This window comes from Marmota flaviventris, chromosome 6 (assembly GCF_047511675.1).
Source record: "Marmota flaviventris isolate mMarFla1 chromosome 6, mMarFla1.hap1, whole genome shotgun sequence".
In the NCBI taxonomy this organism is placed as follows: Eukaryota; Metazoa; Chordata; class Mammalia; order Rodentia; family Sciuridae; genus Marmota; species Marmota flaviventris.
In genome coordinates this window covers 117,571,725-117,598,561 of record NC_092503.1, presented here as the reverse complement: position 1 = coordinate 117,598,561, position 26,837 = coordinate 117,571,725, and the positions used below count along the sequence as shown (strand labels likewise).

The 26,837-nt window shown below is 47.5% G+C and overlaps 2 protein-coding genes across 2 annotated transcripts; one reads left to right on the top strand and one right to left on the bottom strand.

Annotated features, from left to right (window-relative positions):
• Clpsl2 (colipase like 2) lies at positions 1 to 1,383 on the top strand (the record flags this gene model as incomplete). Its single annotated transcript, XM_027943557.2, has 2 exons — positions 1 to 129; positions 1,279 to 1,383. Coding segments are annotated over 2 exons (225 nt in total), but the record flags the coding sequence as incomplete, so codon positions are not given.
• An 18,337-nt stretch (positions 1,384 to 19,720) lies between these two features.
• Positions 19,721 to 22,296, bottom strand: Clps (colipase). The gene is made up of 3 exons (XM_027943522.1): positions 22,216 to 22,296; positions 20,496 to 20,618; positions 19,721 to 19,852 (listed from the first exon to the last, which is right to left on the bottom strand). The coding sequence occupies exons 1-3, from the start codon at positions 22,294 to 22,296 to the stop codon at positions 19,721 to 19,723; spliced, it is 336 nt and encodes a 111-aa protein (XP_027799323.1).
• Positions 22,297 to 26,837: the final 4,541 nt, after the last annotated feature.

Below are 26,837 nucleotides of genomic sequence, written 5' to 3'. Positions count from 1 at the left end.
CCACAGATCAGCGGGGACAGGTGTTCTCATCATTCTGAATGCTTCAGTGACTGCTGCCTGATGGATTTAACCGCTGGAGGAGCCTTCTGTGCTCCCAAGGCCAGAAAAGCCATGGCGTGCCTGCCCCAGGTGAGGCTCTGGGTTGAGGCAGCTCCTTTTGGCAAGTAGGGAAAGGGATGGACCCTCTTCTTGGAGCACCCTTCTTTCTTCTCCACTTGACACACTCCCACTCATCCTGCAAAACAAGGTTCTGAGAAGCTGTCCCTTTTCCGAGCACCCATGCCCTGGACTCATATCCTGGGCACAGCAGGCATCTCCCTGATTTGCCCTGGCTTCAATGGTGAGAGCACATAAGGGCAAAGATTGTGTCATTCTTCTTAGGAGCCATAACTCTGAGCTTAGTGCCTTTCCATAGTAGATGCTCAATAAACATTTGTTGGATGAATGAATATCTCTGCCCTAGCATCTCTGAAGCAAGGTGGGCAGGAAAAGTCCTCCCCTGACCTATCCCCATCTCCCTGCCACAGTGACCTAGTTTCTAGAGACATGCAGGTTGCTACAGGGGCTGGACTTCAGCTTTAGAGTTGAACCCAAATTTAAATTGTAACTTTTCCAGTCTTGTTTTTGTGACCTCAAACAGGTTACCTCTGCTTTCTGAGGCCCAGTGTCTTCTTTTCCGGAATCCCTGAGTTCTTTGATAATTCTGGGACCTCTTCCCAATCCTCACCATAGCCAAAGAGCTAGTGACTAAAGTCCCTTCCCCATGCGGTTGTTGGGAAGAGTCCTGGCTAGAGCAGTGCGTAGTCAAGCATGGTTGTCATTTGCTAGTGGAAACGTAGGCAGCAGAGTGCCTTGTTCCTGGTCATCTGGCCCCAGGCCCAAACCTCTCTAGGGAGGATGGGCCTGGCCTCCATGAAGCCATCTGGGAAGCTACCAGTGCTGACCAGGCCTCTACTGTGGCCTGACCTTAGAGCTGAAGGGGCCAGAGGGTCTTTTTATTAGGGTCACCTGATAGATTTTATGTCCCTTAATTCTTACAATGACCCTATCAGATGGGCTGCTCTTATTTTCCCCACTTGACAGATGAAGAAACTGAGCCACAGGGGCTCCTTAACTTGTCTCGGGTGGCACAGTCATCAGCTGTGCCATCTCAGTCCTGCCATCTCAGTCCTGCCCCCAGGCCCTCTCAGTCCTGCCCTTGTGCCCTTGCTCCTGAGAGTTTAAGCACCTTCCTTCCTGCATCCCAGCGACTGCAGCTCTCCTACCTGCTCCCCACAGACCAAGGGAGCCATGAACATCATCTGCCCCTGCAAAAGGGGCTTGAGTTGCTCATCCAAGGATGTGATGTGTCCCCGCCGGTGCCACTTGATTTAGAGGAGGATACAGGCTGGTCAATTTCTTGGGGCCAGAGGCCCTGGCCACCCCCAACTTGCTCCAAATCCAGCTCCTGAGACATTAAAGTCACTTTCTGGCTCTGGCCTCTGTCTGCACTTTTTGGGGGAGGGCCCCTATGGGGACAGTCCCAGTCTGGGGGAGGCAAAAGGAGACTCTGTGGCCATGAAAGAACATTTACTGGGGCTCGGGGACAGGGAGACTGGGATGGGAGAGGGACTGCATTCAGTAAACGACAAACTCTTGGGATGAAGAGCTTAATGGGGGGGGCAGGTTGAAGGATGTGCCTAGAGAGCATATCCTGGGGTACCTCTGGATGGAGGTGTGTGGGGAGGGATGGAGAGGGAGTGCCTGCATATTCTGTAGAGAGTAGCAACAGGGTGGAGGTCATTGAGAAAATGCCTGTGAGAAATACAAATGCAAAACTGTGCATGCCTGGGAGGCTGAGGAGCCTGGTGCATTGATGTCTCCACGCTGTCAGATATTATCAGTTCCATGGTGTGGAGAAAGAAATTGAGACTGGGGGGGGGGCGCTATATGAATTGCTTGAGGTCACATCATTAGGATGTCAAGGTGGATTTTTTTCTGCTGCAAGTATGTCATTTGAAAAACCAACCCAAATTGGTTCTGATGATGAGGGTTTATTGGTGGTCAGAAATGGAAGTCCCATGTTAATGTAGGCCTCAGGTCAGGCTGAATCCAGCAGCTCCATCCCCAGTAGCCTAGCAATGGCAGAGGTTCCAGGTTTCACCTTACTATGTTCCCAACCACTGTACCTTTTTTTTTTTTTTTTTGTATAGGGGATTGAACCCAGAGGAACTTAAGCACTGAGCCACTTCCCTAGCCCTTTTTAATATTTTATTTATAGACAGGCTGTTGCTAAATTGCTTAGAACCTCGCCAAGTTGCTGAGGCTGGCTGTGAACTTGGTGATCTTCCTGCTTCAGCCTCCTGAGCCACTGGGATTACGGGTGTGCACCACTGCACCCTTGCCTGCTGTACTTTGTTAACTATATTAACTCATCTTATTGTCACAACAAGGTTATATGTAGTAAATACTATAATTATCTCTATTTTATAGATAGGGTATTGAGTCTCCCAAAGTAAAGGGTAGAGCTGGGTCTTGAACCCAGACAGTTTTGCTCTAGAGACCAGGCTCCTAACCCCATTTCCACCTCATACATCCATACCATGCCTTTCAGAGAAAGAAAACATCTGTTTCCCAATTCTTTGCAACTGTCCTAAGATTGATCCTGATTATACTGACTTAGTCCACTTGGACCACTCATTGTCTTGGCATTTGCTGATTGGCTTAGCCTGGGTTATATGCAGGATGGGTGGATGCAGGTTTTACCTGGTGTTTCCATAGCCAGGAAGGCACCAACCTGGTCAGGACTCAGTCCTCCATCTGTTTTCATGGCCAGATCCTGATGAAGAGCCCTTCCCCTAGTGCTCATGTCTGTACTCACTCTCCTGGGCCAGAGAGGTGCCCCTACTTTACCCTAAACTCTGTCTGCTCTGGGAGCACTGTGCTCTGGACCCACTTGCCACCTTGGTCTGTTCTGTTTTTGTATAACAGAATACCACACACTGGGTAATTTACAAGGAAAGAGATTTACCTGGTTTGCCAAGCACAAGGGCACACAACTATAATCCAGCGACTTGGGAGGACTGCAAGTGCAAAGCCAGCTTCAGCAATTTAGTGGGGCCCTAAGCAACTTAGGGAGACCCTGTCTCAAAACAAAAAAATAAAAAGTGCTTGTATGTTGATTAATGGTTAAATACCCCTGGGTTCAATCCTCAGTACCAAAGGGGGAAAAAAAGAAGATGGAGAAAGAAAGAAAGAAAAGAGGTTTACCTGATTCATGGTTCTGGAGCCTGGGAAGTCCAAGAGCATGGTCCTGAAATTTTCCTGGCATCTGGTGAGGCCTCTTTCCTGTGTCATCCCATGGTGGAAGGCAGAAGGGCAAGAGAGTTCCTGTGAGGATGGGAGCAAGAGGGTTGAACCCACTTCACCTGAGTTTCTTCCATACAAGCTAAACAATTCTCAATCTTTACAACAAGCCCACTCTCAATAACTAATCCACTCCCAACACTGTTGCATTAGTATATTAGTCAGGTTTCTCCAGGGGATCAGAATCAATAGGAGGTATGATTATAAAAAGGGGATTTATTAGATTGGCTTACATGATCAGAAGCTGGATAGTCCACAATGGCTGTCTGCAGGCTGGAGAGCTGGAGGAACCAGTAGCTGCATAGTCCAAGAGGCCAAAGCCTCAGAACAAGAGGGATCAATGATACTACCCTAGTCTGAGACCAAAGGCTTCTGGAAACTCCCTGGAGAATCACTGGCATAGTCCGCTTTGGAAGAGTGAAGACTCTAGAGTCTGATATTCACAGGAGCAGCAATCAGGAACTCATTTGAGAAGAGTGGAGATTGCATCTGCTGCTGCTTCCTTGTTCTTCCAACTTTTATTCCATCTAAACTGCCCATGCTTGGGGAGGGTCTCCACTTCAGTTCACTCTCCCACATGCCAGTCATTCCTAGACACACCTTCACTGAACACCCAGAAGCCTCTTTAATCATTGGCATCTCTCTCTCTCTTTTTTTTAAAGACACATTTTTCTATACCTTTATTTTCTTTTTTCATTTTTACGTGGCGCCAAGGATCTAACCTAGTGCCTTGCATATGCTACGGAAGCACTGTACCACTGAGCCACGACCGCAGCCCCTCATTGGCATCTCTTAATCCAATCAAGTCGACAATTCAAGTTAATCATTACAATTAGGGAGTAAGTTTCCAACACACTTTGGGGGTTCCATTCAAAGGCTAGCACCACCCTCATTTGATATAATTGTAGAGTAGCACAAAGATCCTTTGCCTCACAAAGAAATGAGGACTTGCTTTTTCTCCTGTTATTGTATCTTTTTTAATATCTATTTTTTAATTATAATTGGACACAATATCTTTATCTCACTTACTTTTTTATTTATTATGTGGTGCTGAGGATCGAACCCAGGGCCTTGCATGTGCGAGGTGATCGCTCTACCGCTGAGCCATAAACCCAACTCCTATTGTATCTTTTTTTTTTTTTTTTTTAATTGTAGTTCTTTTGTGTGTGTGTGTGTGTGTGTGTGGTGCTGGGGATTAAACCCAGGGTCTTTTTTTTTTTTTTAAAGAGAGAGAGAGAGAATTTTTAATATTTATTTATTTTTTTTAGTTTTGGGTGGACACAACATCTTTGTATGTGGTGCTGAGGATCGAACCCGGGCTGCACGCATGCCAGGCAAGCGCGCTACTGCTTGAGCCACATCCCCAGCCCCAAACCCAGGGTCTTATACATATAAGGCAAGTACTCTACCAACTGAGCTATATCCCTAGCCCTGTAGTCTATTTTTTAATATGTACATATTTTATTTTATTTATTTTTTTAAAGAGAGAGAGACAGAGAGAGAGGGAGAGAGAGAAAGAATTTTTAATATTTATTTTTCTTAGTTTTCGGCGGACACGACATCTTCATTTGTATGTGGTGCTAAGGATCGAATCTGGGCCGCATGCATGCCAGGCGAGCGCGCTACCGCTTGAGCCACATCCCTAGCCCAATATATACATATTTTAGATAGTAGAATGAAACAGACGTTAGTACTTTATGTATGTATGTGACTGTATGATCAATGTGATTCTACAATGTGTATACTTAGAAAAATGAGAAATTATATCCCATCTATGTATGATATATCAAAGTACATAAGTGCATTCTACTGTCATGCATAACTAATTAAAACAAAAAAAAATTTTTAAGTATATATTTTTAGTTGTTGATGGACCTTTATTTCAATTATTTATTTTTATGTGTTGCTGAGAGTCAAACCCAGTGCCTCACATGTGCTAGGCACGTGCTCTGCCACTGAGCTACCACTCCCACCTGCTGTTATATCTTGATCATTTTCCCCATGGTATCAGAGTCTTTTCAAAAACATTAATTACTGCCTTAAATTTTTTTATCCAGATTGACTACATTTTACTTCACTATTTCCCTGTGGATAGACATGAAGATCATTTCCAAACCCAAATCTATGTGTTTCAGGATACAAATTTATAGCTGCAGAAACAAACACACACTCAAATGAGGGCTGAAGTGAGTTCAAGGACTGTCTGGAGGAGGCTCTGCAGAGTCAGCGTGGCTCTTCTTCCACCTCCTTCCATTGTCATGCTTGGCCCCCTGCTGCACCCCCTCCCCACACACATGATGATATAGATGCTCCTTGAGGTATGTTGAGGTCACATCCCAATAAATCCATTGTACATAGAAAATCTCATAAGTTGAAAATTCACTTATTACACTTAACCTAGAGAACATTCTAGCTTATTCTACTTTAAATGTGCTCAGAATACTGGTACTGACCTACAGTTCTGCACAAAATCATCTCCTTTTTTTCCTTTTGTTTTTGTGGTACTGAGTGTAAAATATGGAAAACGACAAACCCCAGAATAGTGTGGCCTGTCTGTTCCTGTTCTCAAGATAACCTCTTCCAGTGACAGGACATTCCCTGGGAAGGTGATACCCATCAAGCCTAGAGTGGCAATTTCTTGGAGGAAGCCAAAGCATTGATCCTTCTCCAGATAGATCTTTATCAGGGGACAGTACAATGGGACCCTGAAAGGAAAGAGATATACACCGAATACTGACCCCCAGACCCCCTGTTCTTTCCCAAGTAAAAACATTGCCCAGTCAAAACAAATTTCAAATTCTCACCTGTTTCCTGAGTGTCCAAACTGACACACTCTTTCAATAATTAAGTCACCTCTCAGTGTAACGTGTATAAGCACAGATTCCTCCTTTGGCCAGTTGCTCATTTTCCAGCAAGAAAGTGTGTCCACCAGATGCATGACTCCACTGCTGAATAAAGGCTTGCTGATCCGTGTAGTCTGCACCCAGCTCAGTCATTTTGTGCTAACCCTGAGGATTGAACCCTGGGCCTAGGCAAGCACTCTACCACTGAGCTATATCTGTGCAAGTTGTCGGTACCAAAATGGAGTAACTTATGTCAAACTCTAACAAAATGGGGCTGGGGGGCCATGAAGGCCTCACACAGGTATGCCTATAATAGGAACTGCCATGAAAGTCTTTCCGAAGACAGAAATTTCTAGTTAAGCCTCTTTTAGCAAAAGATAGTACCACCAATGAACAAAAGCCACCTTCTGTGATAAGCTCCCACAACCAGTGGTTTTTGTTTCAGCTTGTGTCTCATTTCTGCCCGTAAAAACTTCCCACTGTTGCGGCTCACATATCCTGAATTGATTCCTTGTGATTCCTGAATACACTCTTTGGAGAGTTGCTCTGTCATTCATTTTAGATTGACATCCCAAACCCCCTACAAAAAAAAAAAAAAAAAAAGCAAACACACACACACACACACACACACACCCCCCACCCTGAGAGGCAGACTTACTCAGTGGGAGAAGGTCAGAAGCTGGATGAGATGGAACACTGGCAACTCCTGGCCTATGGGGGTGGGAAGGAAGGTATGCTGAGCGACTGCCTCTTCACTGCCTCTTCATCCTCTGCCTGCTCTGCCTTTTTCTTTTTTTTGGTTGGTGATAGTGGGGATCAAACCCAGGGCCATGTCCATGCCCGGTGAGTGCTCTACCACTGCGCTACACCCCAGCCCTTTTTATTTTTTATTTTGAGACGGGATCTGGCTAAGTCACCAAGGCCAGTTTTGAACTTGCTCTCCTCCTGCCCCAGCCTCTCAGTAGCTGGGATTACAGGCTTGTACACACACCGGCTCTCTACTCTGCTCTTTCCCCTCAGGAACTACATTTCCCAGTCTTCTTTGCACCTGGGCTTCTAGGACTGGCTGAGGATCAAAGGCACAAGGGGTGACTGTGGGATAGTTCTCCTCCTCCCTGCCCCCATACTTCAAGTGATGTCACTGGCCTTGAGCTCCTTGGCATAGTCCCTCCTCTATCCACCACCTGACTCCATTCATGTTGCCTACCACAGGGTTCCCCATCACAGGGCCTCTGGTGTCTTCCTGCTGTTGTTCACCTTCAAGTTGCTTCACCATCCTGCTTGGTTTCTCAGTGACTCACTCCATCACCAGTGCGGCCATTTCCTTATGTTAAATTTTCTTTGCTTCAAACACCTAGAGTACTTTCTGTTTTCCTGACTGGACATTGACTGGTAGAAAAGGAAACCTTCAAAGTGTAGGCAAAACTGATTCTAAAACACTGAGCCCTCCTTGAGTGGATAGAATTCATTCAAAACATAGTTGCATTGGAAAGAGAGCTAAAGTAGGTAGTGAATTATAAAAGATCTTACCCATACATTTGTAAAATTTAAAATCAATGAAGATTGAAGCTGGGTGCTGTGGCTCATGCCTGTAATCCCAGTGGCTTGGGAGGCTGAGGCAGGAGGATCGTGAGTTCAAAGCCAGCCTCAGCAACTTGGCAAAGCTCTAAGCAACTCAGTGAGACCCTGTCTCTAAATAAAATACAAAAACAGGCTGAGGATGTGGCTCAGTGGTAGAATGCTTCTGGGTTCAATCCCCAGTACAAAAGAAAAAAGACTGAAAACATGAAGTAGAAGTTGTTCTGTGAACATTTTTCATTGCTTTAAATTAGATACAGTGCTTATTTCCCTATAAATTCCCATTTGCCATATCATCTAATGATTTTGCATCCCCAAGATCCATCATTGCTCCCTTCCTCTTCAGGATACTGATTTTTTTTTTTAAAGGAAACCTCTCTCTCTCTCTTTTTTTTTTTTTAAAGAGAGAGTGAGAGACAGAGAGAGAGAGAGAGAGAGAGAGAGAGAGAATTTTTTAACATTTATTTTTTAGTTCTCGGCGGACACAACATCTTTGTTTGTATGTGGTGCTGAGGATCGAACCCGGGTCACACGCATGCCAGGCGAGCGCGCTACCGCTTGAGCCACATACCCAGCCCCTCTTTTTTTTTTAATTTAGGTAAAAACATTTTTTAAATAAAAACGTAGAGATATTTTGATTTACGTATTCCAGTAAATCAATGTGAAGTCAGAATTCACAATTACACAATCCTAAAAATCCCAAACATCTTCCCCAGAAAAATTGGTTTCTGTACAGATTCAGATTCTGTGCAATGCAGGTAGTTTTCCCTGTGTGTGCTACACAGGTTAGAGGTTAGAGGTTTTGCTGGAATGTTCCCCAAGTCAAGTGCAGAATCTGTCTCTTCATCGATTTCTCCAGTGACTGTAACATTGCACCTCTTACAATGTCAAGCCCGAGTACTGCTTGTTCTACTCCCTGTGAAGAGCTGAACACTCCTTCCTGGCTTTCATCCAGAATCGAATTAATGGTCTGGTCAAAACCTTTCAGTGTTCCCACAATCATTCTCCCATCAGAAGTAATAACAGCGACAGTTGAGTTGATGGAGTTCTCCAAGGTGGAGTCAGGCTCCCTCCCTAGAGGTTCTGGGCAACAAAGCGGTGCAGGTGACTGAAACCACTCTCTTGACTGAGCCGAGCTTCACCCACATCCCAGCACAGAATCCTCTAGACAGAAGTTGGTTCTGTGGGTAGCCATAGGTTCAGTGGGGACACATAGCCCAGTTTGTTCAATCAAAACAAAGCTTAGGACTTTTTTTTTTTTTAAATAAGAGTTACAAAGATAATATACTCTCTCTTCCACTAGACTTGAACGTGGGAGAACATGGGTCTATGGTTATTGGTAGCCATTTTTTTTTCACCATTTGGATTCAGGAGGAAGCTAAAAAAGAGCAGAGGAGAAGCAGGTTCTAGTATCTTTCTCTCAATCTTCTGGAACAAGCCATGCCTTAAACCAGATAGCTTGACCCTTGGACTTTTTAAAGTTACATGAGCCAATAAATTTCATGTTTTTCCTCAACCAGTTTGGGTTGGGGTTCTATGACCTGCAAACAACGAAGTTCTCATTGATTCTCAGTCCCTTGATGGTTGATTTCACCCTCAGCCAGGAACCCAGAAAATTTGTGATTTTCCAATTTTCTCCCCTTACCATGGCCAGGGAACTAGAAGGTGAGAGGCCTGGATTATGGAACAGCTTCCCTGGACTCACAGCAGGCATTTTTTGTGTGCTTAGCCTGTGCAATTTTTGGGTAGTTTGTCACTGCAGCATTATCTCACTTGCCCTGACTAATGTACATCAAATGTCTCTTGTTGTTCCTCCCTTGGAATCATTGATCTGTTCTTGTTCCCAAGACTTAGTGCACTTTGTCCTGATCAGCTGCCAGCACAACCCACTCATTGTGCATTCTGGGTGTATAATTCTTGTGCTGGTCACAAAGACCTACAGAAGTACCTCTGGGCACACTGGATTTTCTGCAGAGAGGGAGTTCCTGAAATTCTTTTTTTTTTTTAATTTTTATTTTTTTCAGTTGTTGATGGACTTTATTGTCTTTATTTTTAAGTGGTGGTGAGAATCAAACCCAGTGCCTCATGCATGCTAGGTGAGCACACTACCACTGAGCCACAACCTCAGCCCCAAGTTCCTGAAATTCTAACTGAGGGATCTAGGGGAAGGGAACAGAAAGATGAAAGATAGAATCTAATCTTCTGTAACTTAATAATAGTTTTGTGGCTTTGATGAATGTCTTGCAACTTTTCTTGAGCAGCTGCACAGCCAGTGAGCAGCTGAGATAGGATTTGAACTCATAACCTGCTAGCGCTAAAGCCCAAGTGCACAGATTAGATGACTCTTTTGGCAGCTAGGCGAGCACAGCAAAAGGTCCAGAAAGCCATTGCCAATCTAGGGGAGCTGCCATCTCATGCCCATTGCTTGTTCCTCATTGGTTTGGGCTGGGGGCCAGAGCTTCTTTCTCTCCCGTTAATCTTAGGACGGGGCATTCACCCCTCAGGCCCTGAGGGCTGTCATACAACAGGTATTTAGCTGGGCTTTAGAAAAACCACTATTACCTCCAGGTTGTGATGCCACTGCCACAGCTGCTATTCTTCCTCTCCTTCCTCCTCCTTGTCAACAGGAGCTCATTTTTCCTGGCACCAAAAAGACTTCTGGTAAGAAAGCTGGAGGGCGCCACTCCTCTGCCATTGTCCTAAGGCCTGGGAGGCTTGTGTTTGAGAAGCGGGGAGGGGTGTCCTGGAGGAAAAAGAAAACACCCCCGTCCTAGGAGCTGAGCTGTGGTGGTGCCTGGGAGCTGCCACCTCAGAGGTAGATGTGATGCAGTGCCCTGCCCCTTGTTCAGGTGACCCAACACATTTTATTGAATACCTACTAGAAGTTAAAAAAAAAAAAATTAGGAGAGAGCTGTGAACAAGACAGATGAACACTTTACTCTTGTGGAGCTGTGCAGGGAATACTTTCCTAATGAAGTGGAATTTAAGCAAAGACGGATAGGAAGTACAGGTTTCCAAGGCAGGAGCAAGGCAGGCGATCTGCAGCATTCCAGGTGGGGGGAATATGCCTCTGCATTCAAGGAATTGCCAAAGGTGGCAGTGGACACCATCAATGAAAGCAGAGAAATAGAAAGACCAAAGAAGCAGTGTCCTCCTGTGTCCTCAGCTATTGTGTGTTCAACACCTGCAGTGTGTGAGGAGTTTAGTCCTAGGGGGGAAGAGCAGAGAACAGGAAGCTAAAAGAGTGGGACCCCTCTCTCCTGGAGCTGAGGTTCTATCAGAAGATGAGAGTTTTGATTTGTTTGTACTAGGGATTTAACCCAGGGGTGTTCTACCACTGGGCCACATCCCCAGCCCTTTTTATATTTTATTTTGAGTCAGGTTCTTGCTGAGTTGCTTAGGACCTTACAAAATTGCTGAAGCTGGCTTCAAACTTTCACTCCTCCTGCCTCAGCCTCCTGAGTTGCTGGGATTACAGGATTACAGGTGTGCATCATGGGTGCCTGGCTTAATTTGCTTTTTTTTTTTTTTTTTTGGTACTGGAGATTGAACCCAGGGGTGTTTGATCACTGAGTCACATCACCACCCCTTTTTATGTTTTTATTTAGAGACAGGGTCTCACTAAGTTGCTGAGGCTGGCTTTGAACTTGTGATCCTCCTCCTCAGCCTCCTGAGCTGCTGGGATGACAGGCGTGCACCACGGTGTCTGACTAATGTTTGCTCTCTGAATGACCACTGAAATTTTCCAACAGAGAGATGAAGGGTGGTGATGATAGATGATGTCATGTGCTAAGCCCCAGCACTGGGGGTCACTAATGTTGGGAGGGGGTGTGAAGGTGACAGTCAAGCTCAGATGGAAGGGTAAGTAGTTCACAGGACAGAAGGCTCCTGCCTCATCAGGGCCTGAGCAGAGGCGGGAAAGTCTGATTCCCATGGTATGTGTGTGTGTGTGTGTGTGTGTGTGTGATAGAGAGAGAGAGAGAGAGAGAGAGAAGCAAACTATTTTGAATATTTAAATATTTTAAAACCTGTGTAGTCCCCTCCAGGGACAGGCCTGGCCTGCAGTGTCCTTCTGTTCCCAGCTAGATAGACATCCCCCTCCCCTCTGACCCAGCGAGACCCCAAGGTGCCTGGCGCAGTGGGCGGTGGGGGAGCCGGGGGAAGCTGGGCTGGGCTGTGGGGAGCAGCTCGTGGGCCGGGACCCAGGCGGGCTGGTCTCCCCGCAGGAGAACGGAAACATCTGCTTTCGGAACCAGGGCTGTAAGAGCGGGTGCTGCCGCAAGGCAGATGACAACTGCGAGTCGCACTGCACCATGATGGGGTCTGAGGGCAGCAAGTGTCAAACGCAGGTGGGTGTCGACCCCTAGAGGGCATGGGGAGGGGTGCCGAGGAGGGAACCCGGGAGGACCAGATTCCTGGGAAGGGGGCAGAAGAGGTGGCAGCAATGACCCGGGCCAGGAATTCTCCTCATGGGCCATAAGTACAAGCTGTCGGGGGGCCTGTGGACCCACCCGAGGTGGAAGCTCACCCCAGAGGCTGGGGTCCTGGATGCGGTAGGGGAAGGCATGCCTTAGTCTCCAGCTGTGTTCCTGTCCCCAAGGGTAGTGCAATAGAGGCGGGCCATTGGTGGGTCTTGTGCCCTGATCCCCTCCCGGGTCCAGGACCTGCTCTGGCCCCAGGTGTTCCTGACTGGAGATGGGCTGAGGCGGCCTCCCAGCTGGGTGTGCAGAGAGGGGTTGATTTGTCCATGAAGGGACTTAAGAAGACATGAGGGCCTCACTTGGGGTTCATGGACTTAGGAAGATGAGTTGACAACAAGGTTGTGCCTGGGTCCAGCTGGTGGGCCCTGGGTGATTCCAGGATCACCCCGGAGAGGACAACTTAGGACTCTGAACAGCGGGGTGAGGAGCCCTAGGGGTCCTTTATCCCCAGGTTTCTTGCCCTGGGCAAGCAGTTGGAGCTGGGAGCAGAGCTGGAGTGGGCTAGGGGATCCCCCTCCCCAGGAATGAGAGGAGAAGCAATGTCAAGGTTAAGGTCAAAATCTTGCTTTTTCCAGATTTTCTTCGGCCTGTATAAGGAGTGTCCCTGCCATTCAAACCTGACTTGTATATTCCCGAAGAATCAGAAAACATGTAAACTCATTTACGACAGTTGTGAGAAATATGTAAATCAGAAGACACTTGAGAAGACATGGTTTTAATGCTGTCCTCCTCTGCGGCCCACCCTCCTGCCTACTTAGAACTCTGTGTTCCTGCCTCCGGCCCTAGAGCCTTGCTGGCAGGGGACAGGAGGGACAATGATGTCCCTCTGCTGAAATAAGGAATGTTCAGTGTTGGCTGTCTGTTGAGCTGGGCAGGGGTGGTACAGGTTGTTGGGGCGTTAGAAGAGGATGAGGAGGCGAAGCAAGAAGAAATACTCTTGGGCTTGGGGTCTTTCTCCAGTTGGAGCATGAATCAAAGTCCCCCAGAGGACAGCTAAGATCTCCTCCAACCCCAACCCCATCCCATAATCTAGCTTCTGAAAACCCAGGTTATACTTGGTCTCTTGGTTCCCTTGACTTGAAATTTCAAAAATGTGAAAGACAGGAATGAAATATACACATGTACAAAGACCTGCCACGGTTTACTGAGTACTTGGGCTGTGGGGCAGGTCTCGGTGCCTTACAACACACGAGCTCTTCTAACCCTACCACACACCTCTGAGGAGGCTGTGCTCCACCACCCCTCTTTGACCTGTGGGGAAACCCACATGCTCAGGGTCACACAATTTGAAACTCATGAATCTGAACCTTCTGGGAGGCAGGATGAGAAAGGAGAGCCAAGAAAAGAGAATGAGAAAAGAAAGATTGGCACACCAACTGCAGAGCATGGGGTGGGACAGAAGGGGCTCAGGAAGTTTTGCTGGGTGTTCAGAGGCTTTTAGAGTCCTGTGAGAGCTTGCTTATTTATGCCAAGTGCATCCTCAGTGGAGATAGGCCTCCAGGCAGCCCCGATATATTGGGGTTACATTTTGGAGATGACAACTTCAGATAAGGTTCCATAGACAGACACACCTGATTAAATATACCCCAGAGCTGAGCCCGGCGTCCTGTCTGGGATGTGGTGCTTAAGATAAGGGCTCAGAAGTTGAAGTACAAGCTGTGGTTGTACCTAGAGCACCCCTTTAAATCGTGCTGTCATCGACTATGAGAGCCTTATGGAATGTACCAGATGGCCTGTGGACTGTCCCAGTGCTATGTGACTCTGCCCTCCGAGGAAGTCTATGAAACAATTTGGAAGGAGAAGTGGCCAGCTAGGTACCTAGCCTCCAAGAACATCCAAAGTCTTAACGAGTAAGAGAACCCACAAAAATGCCCAAGCCTAGAGGGCCCACTTCCATTAAATTCCCACAGGGGACAGACACATAAGATACCAAGGGGCATCATTACTCCATACATGGTGCTGGGAAAACCGGACACTTACATGCAAAAGAATGAAAGTGGAATCTTGTCTCACACCACACACAAAATCAACTACAAGTAAGACCCGAAACCCTAAAGCTGCTGGAGGAAAGCATATGGGGGAGACTACAGAATATGGGTCTTGGCAAGGATTTTTTTGGATAGGACACCAAAAGCATGGGCAACAAAAGCCAAAATAAACAAGTGGGACGTCATCAAACTAAAACATCTGTGCACAACAAAGGAAGCAATCAACAAAGTAACAAAGTAGGCGCCATAGAGATTAGGAGAAAATATGTGGGCACTGTGTGTCTGATAAGGGGTTAACATGCAACTTATAGGAGCTCACCCAACTCAGCAGAAAAAAAATTATATATATATATTGGAGCTCACACAATTCAACAGAAAAAAATGAATTAATGGGCAAAGGATCTGAATAGATATTTCTCCATAGAAGACATAAAAATGACAACAGGTACATAAAGAGGTGCTCGATATCATTAATGATCTGTGAAAGGCAAATTCAAACTATATTGAAGACTAGGGCTGTGGCTTAGCAATAGAGCACTCCTAGAATGTGTGAGGCCCATCCTTAGCACCACATAAGAATAAATAAATAAAGTAAAAGTATTGTGTCCATCTGCAATTTAAAAAATATTTTAAAAAGCTATAGAGATATCACCTCACTTTAGTAAGAATGGCTTTTATCAGAATAACAGGATTTGAGAGGGTGAAGAGAAAAGGGAATATTTGGAAACAGTTGGTGGCATGTAAATTGGTGTAGCCACTATGGAAAACAGTAAGGAGGTCCCTAAAGAAATTAAAAATGAAACTACCATGTGATCCAGCAATTCCACTTCTGGGTATATATCCAAAGGAAAAGCCATTACTTCTATGGGTAGTCATATTCCCAAGGTTCATTGCAGTACTTCTCACAATAGCCAAGCTATAGAAACAACTGATGGACAATGGATAAAGAAACCATGGTATACATATACAATGGAATATTATTCAGCCCTACAAAAAATATTATTCAGCCCTACCATTTGCAACAGTATGGATGAAACTGGAGGATATTATGTTTATGATTATAAGGAGAGTGGTGGTGTGTGAGGGGAAATGGGAAGATGGAGGCCAGAGTGTACAAAGTTGCAGCTACACAGAGTGAATAAATCCAGGAGTACTCGGGTACAACATGAGGACTGCAGTTAATGATATTGTACTATATATGGGTAATTTGCTAAGAAAGCAGGTTTTAGGTACTCTTACTGTAAAATAAAAAAGAAAGGAAGAAAGAAAGAAAAGTAGGTAGGGAGGAAACTATTTAGGATGATGGCTGGGTATGTTAATTTGTTTGGCAGTAGTAATCACATCCGAGTTTGTGTATAGCAGGATAAGTATATCCAATCAACATGTGGTACATCTTAAGTATATACAGCTTTTTAAAAAAATTAACTTGCCCTGGTGCAGCAGTGCACACCTATAATCTCAGTAACTTGGGAGGCTGAGGCAGGAGGATCACAAGTTCAAGGCCAGCCTCAGCAATTTAGGGAGGCCCTAAGCAACTCAAGGAGACCCTGTCTCCAAATAAAATGTATTTTAAAAGGACTGGGGATGTGGCTCAGGTTTAAGTGCCCCTGGGTTTGATCCTGCATACCAAAATAAATAAATACATATAAAAAGGACTACACATGTAGCTCAATGGTTACACTGGGTTTAATCCTCAATAAACCTGCTCCCCCAAAAAATCAATTTGGGGAAATTTTAGATTTTTGCAATATTGAATATTTTCATCCAGGGACATAGTATGCCTTTTAAAAACCCTCAAGTCGTACATGTTCTTTAAAAAACGTTGTTAACTTCAGATGACATTTTTTAAATAGGGAAAAAGGGAAAGGCATGTTTCTGACACAATGAACCCATTTCCATGTGTCGCTAAGAAAAAACTACTCTCAGCTTCAGAGAATGGGGCCTTGACAATTAAAAAAACAGAAGATACACTTGCAAGAGATACGGCAGGTTTTTATTCAGAATGTTCATAGAAAAATGTGGCTTTAGGAGGCGGGTGGGATTTGGCTTATAGACATCTACTCGGTGATGCCCACTTCTCTGTGGTGAGAAGAAAACCTGCCCTGGTTTCCAGGAGGACCTGGGGTGGGATTGATGAGCATCCATTTCTTCGGGAGGCTCTGCTTTAGGTCAATGAGGAAGTTCAGAAAAGAGCCTACTGCCAAAAGCCTTGAGCTCAAAATATTCATGCCACTGTGGTGAATTTGGGACCCCTTCACAAACCGTGGAGATTCTGCTGCCCCCGTGGGAAGAGTGGTCCCTGGGAGAGGCCGAAGTCCAGGGACAGTTGTGGGGGGAGCTCTCTGAGCCGCGGCTGTGCCTCTCCTGGGCTGAGAAGCCGCAGCTCTGGGACTCTCTGCAGCATTGCCCAGTGGAATAAAAAGCAGGCTATAATTTAAATTTTCTAATAGCTACATTCAAAAAATAAAAAGAAGCAAGAGAGGGCTTGGGTGTGGCTCATCTGGTAGCATGCTCGCCTAGCATGTGTGAGGCACTGGGTTCGATCCTCAGCACCACATAAAAATAAAATAGAGGTATTATATCCACCTAAAACTAAAAAATAAATATTAAAAAAAGATTTAGTATTAAAAAAAGCAAGTGGAATCAATTTTGATACTCTATTTTTGTTTCTAAGCTAATATAAAATGTCATAATTTCAACATGATTTGAGATGTTTTACATTCTTCTTCTTTTTTTTTTTTTTTGTAATAAGTCCTCCTCATCAAGTTTGTATCTTATACTTATCTCCATTCAGATGAGCCACATCTCAAGTGCTCAACAGCCACATGTGGCTGGCCCAGTGTGGGACCACAGGATCAGGGATTTTCTTTTCTTTTCTTTTTTTATGAGCTCAAGGCTACACACATCCCTGCTTCCATAGTGAATATCTCATAGATCTAGAAAAAAGGTAACCACAAGATGAGGAGTTCCTGGGGTTAGGATAGGTAGATGGAAAGTGTCAGTGAAAGGCTGTAGCCTGTGTGACATCTTCATGTGAATTAGAAAAGGTGGCACCTCTGGGCTCCAGGCTTGGTGAGAGGCAAGTGTGGTCAGGTGTCAGCCACCATGACAAAATTCTCCCTCTCTGCCAGGCACAGCCACGGCTCAGAGAGCTTCCCCCACAAATGTCTGCTTCAGGGCAGTTAAATAAGAACCACTCCAGGTATTTCAAGTAGAAGGGATTTAACAGAGGGAAACTGGGGGCAGGGTGGCGGGTGGGGGTGGGGCAGCTTGGCCACTTGCTTCTGCAGAGCCCAATTCTCTAGTGACTCCTGGAAATCAGGGACATTTTTCTCATGTCCTCTATAGTCTAATTCACTGCTGGGCCCAGTGGTCACTCTGTAGATCTAGGAAGAAGACATGACTGTGGTTCTCTCCCAGAGCTGAGTCTGCGCACCAAGGAGTGTGACCTGACCTTCCCCTCCTTCTAGGCCTGAGACGACCCGTGGAGTAAGATGGTGGAAGCCCTATTCACTTCTCAGCCTTTGGGGCACCTAGAGGCGGTCAGGTGCCCCAGTTCTAACCTTTGCCCCATGGAGGAAAGTCTGCCTGAGGCTTTGGGGAAAGACAAGAAGAAGGGACACCCTGAGAACCGTCCCACTCCTCAGCCCCCACCGCACCCTCCCTCTGCTGCACGCTTCCTGCCTTTGGCTATGGTGAAGGCGCACTGCCACCAAGTAGTTGGCAACTGTAAAGGGAGGGTCAAGACCTGCCAGCCACCAAACACACACCCACATTGTCACTAGACTTCTTGGTTCGTGAGATATATGTCCTTGTCTATTTAAGTTATAATTACTTGGGTTTTTTACTACTTACAGCTTAATACAGCCCTACCTCATAAATTCACGGTTAATGAAGGAAAATAACAACCCCCAAGGAGAGAGGGAGAATATTGGGCTCTGAACTTGTTGACTTTCCCTATCTACAGCCGTCCTCCTGCCTGCCCAAGGTCTCCCTCCAGCTGTAACCAACACACTTCCTGCCAGGACTCAGCCCCTCTAAACCCTGTGAAACTCAGACCCTTATTATTGCCTGTCACCATTTTCCCTCTTGAAAATGTGTCCCTCTGCTGCTTTTAATAAGGCATCGCTGATCCGTTGAAGTCTGTCTCCATTTCTTTTTCTTTCTGTATTCCTTTTCATTTGCTTTCAGTTACTAGGAGATTCACTGATCACAGAACTACAGAATCCTGGGACTGTGGGGGCATCTAAACTTTATTTTGTCCCTTATCCACTATTCGTTGTGTGAATCTCCTCTCCAGTGTCCCCACCACCCGCCGATCCTTGAACTTCTGCTTGCACACTGTGGTGATGGCAACTCATTTTTGATGGCTCTGGGGGGGCTACAATTTGTGGTGTGTGTGTGTGTGTGTGTGTGTGTGTGGTGCTGGTGATTGAACCCAGGGCCTTGTGCCTGTTAGGCAAGGACTCTACCCCTGAGCCACATCCCCAGCCCTACTATTTTTGAATTGACCAAAAATTAAATCTGCTACAATTTCTGTTCATTTTTCTCATTTTGTGTGTTGAGAAAGAATGGGGAGGGCTGGGGTTGTGGCTCAGTGGTAGAGCGCTTGCCTAGCATGTGTGAGGCACTGGGATCGATCTTCAGCACCACATAAAAATAAAATAAAGGTTATTGTGTCCATCTACAACTAAAACAAAATATTTTTTTTTTAAAAAGAATAGGGAATCATAGAAAGGGTCGGGGTGGAGCTGGGTGGGTAGAGTGCACCTTTGTCTAGTTATGTTATATTGGGCAATATCCTTAACCTCTCTGAAACTCAGTCTCTTCATCTGTGAAATAGAGATGGTAAAACCTCCCTCCCAGGATCATTGTGAGGACTTTCTAGGACAGAGAGTGAGCCCAGAGCAATTGGGATCTGACCCCTGTGCTGGAGGTCTGATACGTGGTTGTGTCAGCTGTCACATCGGAAAGCCGGGCCTGTAGGAGGCGAGAACCAGGACAGGGACTGGAGAGTTCTGATGTAGGGAGGAAATATGGGCCATGGGAACTCCACGCCCAAGGGGGTGTGTGTGCGCACATGTTCTTGCTGCCTATCTCTCTGGGAATTGCAGGGACATCCAGGTGCATCCCAGAGCGGAGTAATTGCTCCCAGAAATGAATAAGTTCCTGGCCCGCCGGGGCCTTGTCTCTAGTCCCCAATCTGTTCAAGCACATCCTTCCTGGTCCTGGACCCATTCCTCCATCTTTGGCCTGCTGGACACCTGCCCTGGTGGGCAAAGGCTTGATGCAGTATCAAGGGAGACCCTGACCCAGCAAGGACACACAGGAGCAGGGAAGGTTTGCAGGCAGGTTTTATTGCCAAGAACCCAATCAGGTGACAGAGGTGCTGGTCAAGGAGGTGGCCAGCCAAAGATAAGAGATGGAAGACAAGAGAAGGGTCCTGCGCAGCCTGCCGGGCTAGGTGCAGGAGTCAGGGGTGGTCTTACTCCTTGGAGCGTCCAGCATCAAGGCAGATACCATAGTTGGTGTTGGTGATGGCGCCAATAATGGTCCTGTCCGACTCACAGGTCAGGCCCCGCTCGCAGGGACACTTGTAGTAAATCCCATAGACTGTCTGCAGAGCCAGAGCCAGTGGAGTCACAGACTGTGGGGGGCTGCTTTGGGCATCATTTGCCCCCTGCCTGGAGGGAGAACCAGCAGCCCCCTCCCTTTTCAGAGGGTGTTTCTCCCAATGGCTTCCCTAGGGAGTGCTGTGGGCCCGAGAGGTTCAGGTCTGGTCTCCACTGTGACTCACTTACTCTTACTTTTTTTTTTTTTTTTTGATTCTGGGGATTGAACTCAGGGGCACTTGACCACCGAGCCACATCCCCAGCCCTATTTTGTATTTTATTTAGAGACAGGGTCTCACTGAGTTGCTTAGTACCTTGCTTTTGCTGAGGCTGGCTTTGAACTCATATCCTCCTGTCTCAGCCTCCCAAACCGCTGGGATTACAGGCGTGGGCCACCACACCTGGCATTCTTACTAACTTGATTTCTCTGGGGAGTCTTTATTTACCCACCCATGAAATGGGAATAACGATTCCCTGCCCCACCCATCTCCGTGGCCAGTTAGGAGGGTTGAGGTGTGGCAGATGGGACTGTGTTTTGACACCTGTTGACCTCTCTCTGCTCACACCCTCAGTATTCAAGGTCCTTGACCCCATTCCAAGCCTCAAGGACCATCCTCCGTCCTCTCTTCCCAACTCCCCAGTCCCCACCTTGGGTGAGCACTCGCTGTTCTCGCTGGCCATGTGTGTGCAGCGGGCCACGCCCAGGGGGCTGAAGTGTTGGCAGCAGCTGCTCTTGCACTGGGCACTGTTCATGCAGATCTCGCCATCTTCCTGCAGTGACAGACAGTGAGCCCAGCGCCCTTCCCCATGCCCTTCGCCACCAGCCCCATCCCACTCACCCCTGACACTACCTCCCTCAGTAAGAGTGTGTGTGAAGGAGTTCAGCCCTGGGTCCGGTGGCCTCTCTGCACTCCACCCACGTGAGGAGTGGGCAGTGTGGTGGCAGAGAGGCAGCCCTGGGCTGGGTCGGAATCCAAGGCTTCTAGTATTGGCTGTAACTACCAACTCCCTGGGCCTCAGTGATCCCCTCTGGAGATTGCACAGATGACTCCAAGACAGGGTTTCCCAGTGGCTCCAGCTCCCACATTCCTTTGAGGAGTCTGAAAATTGAAGTCCATCACCCCTTAAGACTCCCCCTCCCCCCACAGTTTTTTGCCTAGCATCACAGGGGTATCCTGGACCCTCCAAGCCTATCCCTGCCAGGAGCGAAAGAACCTTGGCACTGAGTGGCTGCCATGCGGGACTTGCCCTGTGTGACCTGTGGAGGTGAGGCAACCTGGGGCTCGCCCGCCCTAGCGCCAATTCCAATGCCACCCCTTTCCAGCTGTGTGACTCAGGCTGGTGCTTAACTTCTCTCCATGTGAGGGTGGTGGATAAGAATAGTCTCCTGGTGTTATTGTGAGGCATTCAGAACTGTATTTGGCGCATAGGAGTGAGCCACTGTAAGTCAGAAGCCAGGATTGCGGGTGAAGCTTCCTCTCTGTTTCTCTCTCTCTCTCTCTCTCTCTTGTTTTCTCTCTCTCTCTTCTTTTTGGTACCCGGAGTTGAACCTAGGGTGCTTAACCACTGAGCCACATCCCAACCATTTTTATGTTTTATTTAGAGAAAGGGTCTCACTAAGTTGCTTACAGCCTCCCTAGATTGCTGAGGCTGGCTTTGAACTTGTGATCTTCCTGCCTCAGCCTCTAGTGCCACTGGGACTACAGGCATGTGCCACCATGCCGTGCATAGGTCAAGCTTTCTAGAGCATGGGACCCTCTGAGCCAGGGTTCCAGGCTCTGATTTTATAGAATGCTTCCTCACAGCCAGGTACAGCAGCCACCCAGTGCCACACTTCTTCCCTCTGGACGGGATGGGCATGGAGGATCCTGGATGCCCATTATGCTATGCAAAAGCCTGTGGGGGGAGGGGAGCCTTGCAGGGTAATGTGCCTCAGCTTTTACAGGCACCTCGGGGTGTGGGAGCTGGAGCAACAGGGAGTCCCTGTTTGGGGCCAACTGGGCACATTACAGATGGGAACACCGGGCCAGGGAGTGGGCTACAGTCAGTACTAGAATCCATAGGGTTGGATCTGGCTCAAGCCATTACTTCCTCACACCAGACTTTCCATCTGTCTGGACCCCATGGGTCCCAACCCCAGCCCAGGGCCACTTCTCTGCCACCACCCTGCTCTGAGCATATCCCAGCCTGAGTCTGAACTATCAATGAATCTTTTGGGGGCACCCTGGGAAGAGGTGCAGGAGGGGGCTGAGCAATCAAGGAAAAGAGCCCCTGAGCAGCTCCAGCTGAGGACATCAGAGGCCAAGATCCAAACTCACAAAATCCCCGCCTGGAGGCTCAGATGTGCCTTCCCTACACACCCCCTTACCAGGTTGATTAGGATTCCCCGGGGGTCAGGAGCTGCATAGGCCACGGCAAGGGTGACAAGCAGAAGGACAAGAACCTTCATGGTGAGTGGTACAGTTGGTGTGGGTAGCAGCCGGCAGGTCAGGTGGCAGAAGACGAGTTAGCTGGGGTGGTGGGGCCTTAAAAGGGGCCCTGTCCACATGTGACCCACCTTCTTCTGCATGCCCCAGGGCCTGCCGTGAGCAGAAGCACAGCTGTGGCCAATCTGCTGGGGGTGGGGAGGTCCTGATAAGGTGGCTAGACAGCATCTGGGGTGTGTGTGTGTGTGTGTGTGTGTGTGTGTGTGTGAGAGAGAGAGAGAGAGAGAGGGAGGGAATGCATACATGTGATGTTGCATTATGTTTAAAAGCGTGTACTCTGGGTGTGGTTCAGTGGTACAGGAGTGTCCAAGGCCCTGATTCAATCCTCAGTACTGAAAAAATAAATAAATAGAGAAAGAAAAATAATGGACTTTGAATACTTAGGTGCACAAGTTGTTAGCGGACAAGTTACCTAACTGTTCTGGCTCAGTCTTCTTATCCGTCCATGGGGATAATTTCAAGAACTGTGAGGGTCAACCTAACACACAGGTATGTGTTGAATGAAGTAACAGAATTATAGAATTAGCAAACTCTACCTATGTTACATATGACCATATGCACAGTGCTTGGAACAGGTCTGGTTTGCAAGGAGGTAGAGTCCTAGCTGCCCTCTGACCCTAAGCTCCTGGGCAGGGCAGGGACTAGGGTGGGGCACGAGAGGTACCTGGGAGCGAGGGCCCGATGGCATTCTGTGTCCTAGGTGCCTCTCCTCCTCCACTCTAGTCCCAGCCCTGCCTTTGGCCCCACTTAAACCCAGTGTTTGGCAGTGCCCGGCTCAGGTAAGGAGTAGACACAGCCTCCTCGTTCTCCCAGGCCTCTAATGCAGGCAGAGGTCCCTGGGGTCAGCCAGCTCCTCAGCCCTGGCCAGGGTCTCTGTCCTCCGTCTGGCCCACCGCCTCTGCCCTCGTTCCAGAGGGCTGCCCACAGGAGCAGTTCGGGCCCCCAGGAGGGGCTTCTCCAGCAACCTCTCCTCTTCCCTTCCCACCTCACTCGCCACCTGCAATTGCAACATCCCTCTAGTTAAGTCTCCAGTCCTCCCACCCCAAGGCCACACGTTGGCACGAGCAGTCACAAGTCTTGGATGGGAATGAGGAGGTCTCCGGAACCTCAGGGGGAGCAGGGCTGGAGGCTGGGAAGGGCGCAGCTGCCCGCGTGGACTCAGGTGTACAAACAGAGCAGCTTCCCTGCAGGTCAAGGCGCTGCGGCCAGAGCACACACCACCCGGCCCCCTCCTTCCTGCCCCATCCTCGGGTGGAAAGCAGCCCCTCTGGGAGGCCCCAGATTGGGCTGCCTGGAGCACGGCTTCCATTCTGTGCTTCGGAACTCAACACTCACCAGCTCCTTGACCTTGGATGAGTGATTTAAACTTTGCAAGCTCCTCGAGCCTCTTTCCCTTACCTACCTCAAGGTGATGATGACTCCTACTTCTTAAGGCCAGGATCAAGTAAATCAAAGTATATGGAACCCCTGTGGAGGCTCCCACTACATGTCAGGGGCTCAGCTCCTGGAACACCACCAGTTTCCCTCACCCCCGCATCCCTGCGACATGGAACACGGAGGAATGAGCCAGGAGACTCTCCAAATAAGAGAAGCCCACCTGCTTGCAGAGAGGCAGAAAGGAACACTGTCCTCTCACTTTAGGGGAGTCAGTGTTTGAAATCACTTTGCCCTGAGCCCAGCCTGGCCCCTCTTTCCTCTACCTGCTGCCCCCCATCTGCACCCCCTGCCGGTGGGAGGGGAGCCACAGGGAGATAATCATGGTGCCTTCTCCCAAGTCAAGGCAGGAGGCTGCAGAAGAAACCAGAGGAGCTGTGAACATGCACCAGTCTTTTCCCCAACTGGCCACCGCCAACTTCCCAGAGGATCGAGATTGGAGGTTTTGCCATTACAAATGCAGAGAACAGCAAAGAGAGCTCTGACAGATCTATGTGCTTTCAAAACATAAGCAAAAATTAGATATTTTTTGTATCCAAACCTCATAAGGTTAGCCAGCCTTCTAATCTAATCTAAGAGAGATTGGGGGCTGGGGGTGTGGATTGGTGGTAGAACACTAGCCTCGCATGCCCAAGGCCCTGGCTTTGATCCATAGTACTGCTAGATAAATGAATAGAGTTTCTTTCTGGGGTTCTCCCTCTCAAGAAACCAAAACAAAAGACAAACAACCCCAAAAACGAACTGGGTGCAGTAACATATTTGTAGTCCCAGTTACTCAGAGCTGAGGTGGGAGGATCACCTGAACCCAGGATTTTTTTTTTTTAAATATTTACTTTTACAAAAGATGTTGTGTCCACCGAAAACTAAAAAAAAATAAATAAATATTTTAAAAAAATATTTACTTTTAGTTGTAGTTGGACACAATGCCTTTATTTTATTTATTTATTTTTGCGTGGTGCTGAGGATGGAACCCAGGGCCTCGTACGTGCTAGGCGAGCACGCTACTGCTGAGCCACAACCCCAGCACGAGCCCAGGATTTTGAGTCCAGCCTGGTCCACATAGTGAGACTGTCTTTAAACAGATAGTTAATTTAATTTAAAAAAATTTTAAATTTAAAACTGAGCTCATTTCAATCATATGGGACAATTTTTCTGGCATAATGTTGAACATGAAAAGTCAGAGAACCCGAGAAAAGTTGTGCTGCAGCTATATACAATGAATCGAAATGTATTCTGCTGTCATATATACCTAATCAGAATAAATAAATTATAAATAAATAAATAAGATGAAAACAAGAAAAGTCAGAGACAAAGAACACAGACTGCAAGATCCATCTACCTGAAGGTCAAGAAGAGGCAAAACTCACTGATAGTGAGGAAAGTTGAGAAATTGGGACACTTTTCATCCCCCTTCTGGGGGACATTAATGAGAAGGAGGCCCTGAGAGAGCCCTCTAGAGTGCTGGAGTTGTTCTCAGCCTTGAAATTGAAAACAGATGTAAAATCCATCTGGTTGTGTGCTTAAGATTCAAATCTATATAATGTAGCTGCTGTATCTTAAAAAGAAAAAAAAAAAGCAGGGTAGGGGTGTAGCTCAGTGGTAGAGCACTCGCCTAGCACATGTGAGTTCCTGGACCACAAAAAAGAAAGAGTAAAAAGTAAGATTTCTCCTGGTCAGTTTCCATTCATGGGGTGGTGTCATGCCTCCTGTTGAGGGAGGCTGAGGCACAGTGGCCTTGGAGTTCCTCTGGGGTGACTGCCGTTTACCTTCTCTATGATCTACTCCAGACCTACAGGGTGAGCCTCTGGCAGCCATTCTAGTAAATAAGCCATCTCTGCTCCTCACCACAAAGGACAGGGGAAGGGATGGCATCTGAGCCAAGGTGCCTCCTGGGATATAGATCTGTGTCTGACAGCCCCTCTCAAGCTTGTCTGTTACATGGAAGTGGGGAAGCCCTGGAGGGCAGTTTTCTGTGTGCTGATGAAGAAACTGAATGAGTTGACTGAGAGATGGAAGGACAGATCAGTCAGTCACAGAGAAGTATTGGCAGCCATGCGTTGACTTCCCAATGGATTTTCAGATCTGGGTATACACACACACACACACACACACACACTTACTCACTCCCCACAACTGGCTGTACTCTTGCCCCTGAAGGCCTGAAAATCTCCTGTATCTCTATAATGTATTACTTTTGTCCAAGTCACAAAGATAGACATCTCGATTCTGCAAAAGGGCTCACAGTCCTGGATCAGGGTCAGACGAGCCACAACCATGGAGCCAGAGCAGAGAGCAGGCAGGGATCCACTCAAGATTCAAACTCCCCAGAGAGAGGCCAGGGCAGTGGTACGTGCCTACAGTCCCAGCACTGGGAGGCCCAGGCAGGAGAAACTCCTAAGCCCAGCAGGAGAGGGAGACTCAGTCTCAAAACCAAAAACAACAAACAACAACAACAACAACCCCCCTAAACCCAAACAAACAAACAAACAAACCCCAAACCCAAACCAATCCCCCATACACAGACTCAGGATGACAGAGCTTGTATCCTCCAGTCGCCTGCCCAGGATGGGTACTGGGTGGAACTCTGGGGTGAACAGCCCCACCTGGGTCTCATGAAATGGGAAGTAATCCCTTTCTGAACAGAGTGGGTTTTATTACCAAAGAAGCGCACAAGATTCTGGGCAAACAGCTATAGTAGAGAGCCCCATCCATTCCATTGGTTACCTAGCCCACAAATTCCCTTCCCCAAGAAGATTCAAGTGACAAATTGGGGTTTGTAACAATTGCAGCTTGTAAATTTTTTCTGACTGTCCAGCCTCTGTCTTATTTAGGTGGGGACAGGAAGTGAAGCATGTGTGATTTTAAGATTGCCATTCTCCTTCTAGGCCCCCTCCCCTCCATTCTCCTGACCAAGATTAGATCAAGCATGGTGTGGAGCCTCCGAGGCTTCAAGGCAGCAAGGGAGGGGTCTTTATGATCTCCTGGGTTCCCAGGGGCTGCTATGACGTCGCTTATCTCACCTCATCCTCTGGTCCTGTTGAAGTTATGGGTACTGAGTGTGCTCTCTGTT

Bases quoted from the DNA above. Each gene is read 5' to 3' on its own strand.
- Clps (XM_027943522.1), bottom strand. From the start codon at position 22,296: ATGAAGGTTCTTGTCCTTCTGCTTGTCACCCTTGCCGTGGCCTATGCA. The intron at 20,619-22,215 runs GTAAGGGGGTGT...CTGTCACTGCAG, and splicing joins GGGGAATCCTAATCAACCTG to GAAGATGGCGAGATCTGCAT. The intron at 19,853-20,495 runs GTGGGGACTGGG...CTGGCTCTGCAG, and splicing joins ACAGCGAGTGCTCACCCAAG to ACAGTCTATGGGATTTACTA.